The 8,664-nt window shown below is 44.9% G+C and overlaps 1 protein-coding gene across 1 annotated transcript; it reads right to left on the reverse strand.

Moving 5' to 3' along the window:
- Nucleotides 1-3,302: 3,302 nt before the first annotated feature.
- LOC119368996 lies at nt 3,303-5,452 on the reverse strand. The gene is made up of 3 exons (XM_037634081.1): nt 4,866-5,452; nt 4,300-4,535; nt 3,303-4,139 (listed from the first exon to the last, which is right to left on the reverse strand). Exons 1-3 carry the CDS (start codon nt 5,425-5,427, stop codon nt 3,468-3,470), a joined length of 1,470 nt encoding a protein of 489 aa, XP_037489978.1. The 5' UTR covers nt 5,428-5,452; the 3' UTR covers nt 3,303-3,467.
- Nucleotides 5,453-8,664: the final 3,212 nt, after the last annotated feature.

An 8,664-nucleotide genomic window follows, 5' to 3' on the forward strand; every position in this document is an offset into this window, starting at 1 on the left:
TTGACAAGCTACAGTTGAGGATCAGGCTGCGCTTAATGAACTTCTGCTGTACTCAGCTTCTTTCTAAACTAGACGATGCCCCGCGCGTTGCGGCGGGACTCTGTATGAAATAAAATTTGCATTGAACTAATCAACCTAGGGCACCTAGCTAGTGTATATATAGTTTCTCTTGTAGTGAGATAATCAATTTATCAATATTTTACAAATAAATGAATAAATGCATATATTCATGTATAAGTTTAAAATTGGACGAAAACAAAATAGAATATACGTCCACGCCTCACTTTTCTTTCATAGAGCACTCAACTATGTGGGTATGAGTTGCATGCATGGGTCAGTTTCTTTCTTGATTAAAGCACTCATAGGCAGGAGTTACTATATGCATGCATGCGTCAATTACTACATGTATGGTTGGTGCAGCTGTCCTCAATGTGTAGATCGGACGGATATTATTGATTGATCTAGTATATCCAACGGCTAAATTAATCTGGATGACGTGGCTTAAGGAGAAGCAAGAGAATTCTTAGTAGTGGGGGCTAGCTATTTATATATAGTAGATTTGTTGCTGGAAAAAATATTACGAAAGTCAGTAAAATTAGTTAACCAGAAAATCGGCAAAAACTGTTCGAGCAATAAGATATGGGAGGTAATCTGCGCCGGCGCACCGGCCCAACTGTTGGGCCGGTCAGCCCGCAATCGTCTGATTTGTTTGCTGGGAACCGTCCCATGCACGTCTTCTTGGTCAACACAACACCCGTACGAGGAAATCCATCTGCATCGATCCCATCGTCCCTCTCGTTCTCCCTGGCCGCATGTGTTCTCCCATCGGCGCCCTTCGCCTGGGTCCTCATCTCTGGTCGCTGTCCTCGCCGGACGTCCTCGCCGGTCGTCCTCGCCGCCTCGTCGGCCATCCTAGTCGCCGGTCCCAGCCCCTCGCCGGCCGTCCTCGTCACCGGCTTCACCCTTGCAACAGCCGCACCCTGCGGTTGCAGCTCCTGTGGCGACCGTTGTAGCTCCGCTGGCAATGACCGCAGCTCGCCGGCGTACTTGCCGCCGCTCATCCCTGACGCTTGCAACATCTCGCTTGCCCTCTGTCGAGAGATGACCAGTGCTGCAACCAACAATCAAAAGACTACAAACGGTAATGAAAAATATGCTTCAACTGGCGATGAAAAAAGTTTCAACCCATATACGACGAAAGCTATGGACGACCACCAAAAGTTGCATCCGGTGATAAAAGAGCTTCATCTGGTGACAAGAAAAGCTTCATACGTTGTCGAAAAAAGTTTCAACCGTAGAGATGAACACCATGGGAGACAATGAAAAGTTGCAACCGGTGGTTACAAAAGCTACATCTGGCATTGAAAAAAGCTTCAAACTTTGTGTCTTAGCTGCGACCGGCGACGACGATGACGATGTTTTGCTGCATCCATAGTTGACTTTTGCTACAATAGGCGATGGAATTTGCTACAAACCATTTTCATAGCTGCCATGGTACTACAAGTGCGCCGACGAGCCCGGCGAGGTTGATGGGGGTGGGATGTTGTGAATCACGGATGACGAGTTCTGTTTGCAGGCGACGAGCGGCACGGTGTTGCAATTGAGACATGGGGAGAGTTGTGGCCAAATAGGTCAGGGCTACAATGGCGGCCGTGGCGAGCTACAACCTCGGGAAGGAGGCAGGATATTGTACGGCGAGGCGCGACCATGTCGTGGTATTGGAACGGCAGGGTGCGACCTGGCGTTCTGCGTGCGGGGATACGTGCGCGCGAGCCAATAACGGGCACATCAGTTGGCAGCTCAAGGTCCTGGCGTGCTTCTGTGTTTGGATGAAGGAAGGAGATGAGGGAAGGGGATGAATCAGTGCGGGAGAAAAAACGGCTCGAAAGGGGCGTTCCCGTCGCCACGACCGTGAGTGATCGCAAGGCCCGCATGCATCCGGCGTAACGTTTTGGCCGGCGCACCGGGTAGAAACATTTCCCATAAGATATAGTCTACTATGTCCTTGTAAACTTTCCTAGAAACTAAAAAAAGTTACTTTATTATTTAAGCAGTCATTTTCTTACAAAACATATTTCACTGAGCCATCTTTGTCATGAAATTGCGCAAGCATATGGAGAGTCAAATACTGTTCAAACAGGAAAATACCTTTCAGTGTTATATTTGTGGAAACAATCACAGGGGTAGCAAAATTGACCTTTTTCTATGAAAATATAAAAGCACACAAACATCTGGATATTTGTGGATGTTTTTTTTTAATTTCTTACCAGTACACATGTGACGAGCGACCAGCAGGGCAAAGGTTCGAACCGTGTGGCTCCGATTTTTTCGTTTTAGAGATTTCAATTTTAATAAGTACGGTCTTCAAAGGATATAAACTTTGTTGTTGTGATTGTTAGACGTGAAAATCAGTGCTCTCGTGGCTATCCATGCTACAGTTTTGCAGTAGATCGTGGGTTCGAATGACACCGTCCAACTTTTTGCATTATTTGAGGGATTTTGTACGTGAACAGATAAAACACAAGAGAGTTATATGCAAAAAACGCTTCCAGCTAGGTTTGCCTATGACGCGTTGGCGCGGCACGTGGGCAGGTTATATGACCAGATACGAGAGAAAGCATCATATTTGCACGTCATGTCGAGTTATGTGACGACAAATCCGTATTTTTAAGTTTTAGCACCAAATTGTACATCGAGTGTAAGTTCTATGACTCCCGATGATATTACCTCCTATAAGTTTATTGCCACGCGCATATCTAAACCTAGCTGGCTTGCGGGGCAGCATGAGGGCGGGTTCTACCCGGTCCAAGAAAGTAGGTGCGGTGGTGGCGTCCACTGAAACGAGCTGGTCCTCTGCAACAGGGGTGTCGCCTCCATTACTCCTTGAGGGCGTCGCCTACATTACTCTATCGCTCTTAGCGGCGGAGCTCTTCTAAACGATATAGTGTGCTATACCGCGCTATTTAAAACCATGGGTCGTCTGCAGCCGCAACATGCCGCTCGAAGGAATTGCTCTGCTGCACGATAAAACTTCAGTCCCATTGGCCTGATCGGCGAAGTTGATGATTTGTTGCTCCAGATTGGTTTTCTGAATGCATCATGGCGTTCATGCAAAGATATTTTTTCTTTATGGATGTGTTTTGTTATGCATGGATGATGTGGTTTGTTATTTAGCTGTGTGTGAGTAGTGTGAGTGTGTTGACAGAATACTTCCCACGTCATAACTTACAAGCTTGGTAGAAATCAAAAGAGGATACTTCAGACAACATAAATTAGAATTTTATAGTCAATCGACACACAAATAGTAGTTGCCACATTTTACATAGCACTGATACAACAAATACTTAATTGAACTAACAAATAACCACCGGCAAAACTGAAACAAAACAAGATAGATTTAACTTGTCAAAGGATATCCCTATTCCATAACATTCAGGCTGCCAGTGCACCATCAAGTAAGATCGGTCCTAACAAAGGTCGGTCCTGACAATAGCTGACCAAGCAATGGTAATCTCCACCTTAGAGCCACCAAGGTCGCAACTGTGCTGGCTTATGTTGCAAGTCCTGGGCTTGATTCTGACATGAGCTTGCGCAGCCATATCACCGGACTCTGAGTAGGCTTCAAAAACAACTGCCAAGCATTCTTTGAATTGTTGGTTGTTCTCTTTCTGCAGTTTAACGGAAACAAAGCGTCTTGACAGATCAAGGCAACCATCTTCGCCAATCGGCATTTTCCCACGCACACAATGACGAGAATCGAGCAACACAACTTGGAAGCATGAATCAACAACAAAGTGTGGAATGCCTTTATCATCCATTCGCACAACTTCACGAGGTGGTGAGGAGCAAGCAATCCGGCCTCCATATTCAAAAGGGCATGGACCGTCTTTGACGATGCGGACACCCAAGAAAGTAGCTTGAACCGAACTAGAAAGTTCCTCCACTCTTAACTCTGCTTTGCAAAGGCAGTTGCGGAACGTAATTGTATTTGAAATACCACGGACGTAATGTTCTGTAAGATTCATCAACGCCCTGTCCGCAGACTCTGTTGCGCCCTTAAGTTTCAGCTGAACTTCAAAGTTAACTGGGCTCAACGCCATAATTGCCCGAGACGGGCCGGTCAAGCGCAAGAAGGGGTCCTGCAAGCAGCAACAACATCTTTTACTCATTCCTAATTGCAACGAAACTGACCAGCCAACCAACAAAGACATACTCTCAAACCGATGAGCCCTATGCAATAGTGAGGAAACGAAGTAAAACAAAGATACTGAAAAACAAAACATGGAAGCGGGCACATACATCTGAGAAGATCTCCTGGCAGTCGTGCCTCAGCCGATTGAAGATGATGTTGCGCTTGCGGTCAGAGTTGTCTCGCGCGGCAACGACACCGTACACTTGGAGCGGCCAACACAGATTGCCCTTGATCTTTGTGATCTTGAAGGAATAGACCTGCAGGCTAATCCCTTCTGTGTCAGCATAGTTGGGTAGGATCTGTCCGGGTGTCCAATGCGTGAAGTACATAGGGCTCAATGTGGCTGCACAATTAATTAACCAAATTAGTCTATCTATATCTATATCTCTATCTATATCTATATGTATACCAGTATCTCGGCCATCAGACCATGTCAATCCAACGACCTAGATTGCTCCAATGGTGAGTAATGCACTAGTGACATGATTAATGTGTAATTGATATTCTATTAGTATCAATGTGCAATTAATTTCCTTTCGACTATCAACTTGTATTGCATCGTATGCAATTTTTTTGGGAAAAACTTTCAAACTATTCATCTTAGGGGTTACTTAGACGAGAACATGCACTCAAATTAATGAGTTGAGTATTATGATTTTTAGGGGTTACTTACTCTGTTGCTCGAAGACAACACGGCGGCATGAGGACTCGGTGCTTCGGCGATAAATATCGAAGAACATCTCTTCCTTGTCTATCTTCTTCCTGACCTTCTCTTCATCGTCCAGGCCCTCATACGAATCCTCCTGAGCCTGCTTCTCGTCGTACCTCTCCTTGAAAGGTTGCAGCTGCAATCTGAGCTTGGACATGTGACGGCGCACATCCTTGAACTGCTCTGAGATGGCATGGATCGTCGGCGGGAGTGCCTCGTCGGCGTCGCCTTCGGCCGCGTCCCTCAGCGGGGCTGCTGGTTCGATGTCCCGTCTCAGGTAAGACAATGTAACCTCCATGTCCTCACACAGCTTGGAGATCTGCCGCTTGGAGATGGTAGAGCCCGATTCGCCTCCCTCCACCGGGTCCTCGTCCTCATCAGAATCAGACACCTCGCTCTCCTCCTCCTGAGAATCCTTCTCCTCCTGACTAGCTGCGTTCTCGATTTGCGGCTTAGAGATGGAGCTCGATTTGCCTCCGGCCATATCGTGCTCCTCCTCCTGAGTAGACTTCATCGGCGCTGTCATGGGGCTCGCGATTTTCTTCCTCCAAGATTTGTTTTGCGTCTCACAGTCGAAGCCTGCCGGCCTTTGCGTATATAAACAGGTCACCGGTGATGAGTTGCGTGGGGCACATAACTGACTCGGATATGGATTCGCATATCCGTTTGGATATGGAATCGCATATCCGTTTCCTACTACAGTTACAACCCATCGATTTTTTATGGATATGGCAGTTAAGTGATATACCCTCCGTACGAAAATACTTGTCATTAAATGGATAAAAAGGGATGTATCTAGAACTAATATACATCTAGATACATCCCCTTCTATTTATTTTGATGACAACTATTTCCGGACGGAGGGAGTACTAGTATATAAGAAAAAAAAGAAAAATCTGGAAAAAATAATAATAATATAGATCTCCATGCAAGATTAAATGAAGATATAACAAAGTCTCAGTCAACCGAGGCTTAACAAATTTGTTTTTTATTCTATCCCCACACGCCAGAACCGGTGGACAAAAGGAAACCACGCGTTCAAACCTAGTATGATGTCGCCTCCAACCCCTCAACGGCGCTCCTCCGCTCCGCCACCAGCCGACGTGCGCCACGGTCTCACTCCTCAGCCTTCCGCTCCACGCCTCCCCATGGTGCGACCTGGGGGTGCTGACTACCGATGGCGACGCCTCTGCCGCTCACTACGAGGAAGACGCCGCGCGTCGTGGCTTGATTTCCTGCGATGTAAAAAACAAGCAAAAAAAAAAACAACTAGCATTGGGCACTGGGTCAATAGGTTAGTCCCAAAAAATGATATAAAAGTTGCGATAAAATGATTGTAAAACATCCAAGAATGATAATATAATGGCATGAATACTTCATAAATTATAGATATTTTGGAGACGTATCAGGTTCCTTCCCGGGCGACGATGCACTAATGGATAGATACCCTGTGGATGATATCATAGATACGACAAATTGTGAGCTACACATTAAAGTGAAGAACATATCCATGAAGGTGGCGGATGACGTTGTTTATACAAATCCCCTGAAGCAACCTTCCATTGCAATCCGATTCAAGCTGGCTATGCTCGTGTCGGCGTTGATGAAGTGGTGGCAGGATATTCGGGGCTAGAGCTTGACATTTCTGGAGGTGACGACGAGCACACACTGTGAGAGGCCGTACATCGTATCATTCTATGGAGAAAGGATTGCATCGTTTTTCCAAGGCCACCGACACCGCGTCAGCCGGCTCCTCCTCCAAGTCCACCGCCGCCTTAGCAGACTCCCGCTCCTCCAAGTCCGTCGCCGCCTCAGCAGACTCCTGCTCCTCCAAGTCCGCCGCCGCCTCAGCAGACTCTCACTCCTCGAAGTCTGCCACCGCCTCAGCAGACTCCTCCTCCTCCAAGTCAGGCACCATGTCAGCCACCTCCACTACAAGAAATATGTCAACTAGTGACCTTTTTTCAGTGACCCTGGAAAAATTGGTAATAGATCTATGACCATTTGAGATCAATTGGTCAAAAGCTGTTCGGGGGGCTCCATACCCTAAACCATTGCGACCATTTTGGTCAGAAAGGTCGTAATTTCCTTACACCAAATGGTCACAAAGCAAACAGGGCTGGCCGCTGCCTTATTTCTAGTTGTTAACGACCAAAATAGATGGTCATAGCCTTGTAGATTGTGGTTGGTTGTGATGACTAGGCGTCACCTCATCAGTTTTGCCTATGTGTCATGTCCATGTGGCAGTTTTTGCCCTAGGTTGTAAAGCAACCTATATTTCTGTCATTTCAAAAATTCCCAAAAAAAACCTCATAAATTGTTTGGATCATATCTTCATCAAATATGTCAAAAACCTTCCTTGCCTAGTTCAAAAATAACTCAACAATATTCAGTTTCCTATTCTATTCAGAGCAGCACTTTGTGAAGGAAGTGTTATTTATATATTCTTGATTTCCCAAAATTTTTGTGAAGACGGTCTTCTTAGTAACTGATCATCCTCAGCCAAAACTCATGCCCATTAGCCATGTGCATTTCCCGTACCGCAAATCAAACACTTGGCAGCTTATTCATGTTTTAGCATTGATCGGTCTCCTCGTGAGAATCTTATATTATAATTTTCTTCCTAGCATCTACGTGGGGAGTGAACAACCCACTAGACATTCCTAGGCCTTCCAGAACGCATGGCAACACCACGGTCACGTGGCGGGCATGCGAGCTTATGCGCTCTAGAGTTGGGCCCCTCAGCCACCGTCCAAACCTCGATGTCTCGCCATCAAACCATGTATTTCTGATTAAATAGATACTTATTTACCTATAAATGATTTTTGGAAAAAATAAATAGCAAACTATGAGGCACCTGCAGTTCAAATTTGACCCGCCTCCAACTGAATCAGCGGGAATTTGTCTTTTTCACCAGAGGTGGATCAAAACTTTTTTCACCCAACCATTTTGTCAGTTGTGCATTATATATGGCCTAGTATTTTATAAAATTGATTTGGTCTATTTTTGCAACAATTATTGGGTAGTTCCTTCACAAAAAAACCTCCTTTTGGGCACTCGGAAAATGGAAAATGAATTTTCCGTGCAAAGAAAATGAAAACTTCCTTAGGCAACATTGTTTGGAATTCCAAGATGCACCCTTGAGCACAATATGAGATCATTTGAACAAACTATGCCATGAATGTGGCCATAAGATTGATCATTTGGCTTGAAAGCCATGAATCTTCACGCATGATAGCTCATTTCTGAGAACACTTTTTTTAAATAATTACCGTATTACAAGTTTATTATTTTTCCTGGAAACTTGGTCACATATAATGACACAATGCGAAGGTTTTCCAATTTTTTGATTTTTTTTGAATTTTTTATGCCCGTTTCAAAATGCGGTCAAAACGGCGGGATTGACCGTTCCTAGCTAGTTGTTGAATCTTGGAAAACTTTTGGTGTTTCTATGATAAAATAGATACTTATTTACCTATAAATGATTTTTGGAAAAAATAAAGAGCAAACTATGAGGCAGCTGCAGTTCAAATTTGACCCGCTTCCAACTGAATCAACGGGAATTTGTCTTTTTCACCAGAGGTGGATCAAAACTTTTTTCACCCAACAAGTTTGTCAATTGTGCATTATATATGGCCTAGTATTTTATAAAATTGATTTGGTCCATTTTTGCAACAATTATTTGGTAGTTCCTTCACAAAAAAACCTCCTTTTGGGCACTCGGAAAATGGAAAATGAATTTTCCGTGCAAAGAAAATGAAAA

Source organism: Triticum dicoccoides, chromosome 2B (assembly GCF_002162155.2).
Source record: "Triticum dicoccoides isolate Atlit2015 ecotype Zavitan chromosome 2B, WEW_v2.0, whole genome shotgun sequence".
In the NCBI taxonomy this organism is placed as follows: Eukaryota; Viridiplantae; Streptophyta; class Magnoliopsida; order Poales; family Poaceae; genus Triticum; species Triticum dicoccoides.

What these genes read in the sequence shown, in the direction of transcription:
- LOC119368996 (XM_037634081.1), bottom strand. Translation starts at nt 5,427, where the DNA reads ATGACAGCGCCGATGAAGTCTACTCAGGAGGAGGAGCACGATATGGCC. An exon ending in TGTTGTCTTCGAGCAACAGA is followed by an intron (nt 4,536 to 4,865) that starts GTAAGTAACCCC and finishes TTAATTGTGCAG; the next exon opens with CCACATTGAGCCCTATGTAC. An exon ending in GCCAGGAGATCTTCTCAGAT is followed by an intron (nt 4,140 to 4,299) that starts GTATGTGCCCGC and finishes TGCTGCTTGCAG; the next exon opens with GACCCCTTCTTGCGCTTGAC.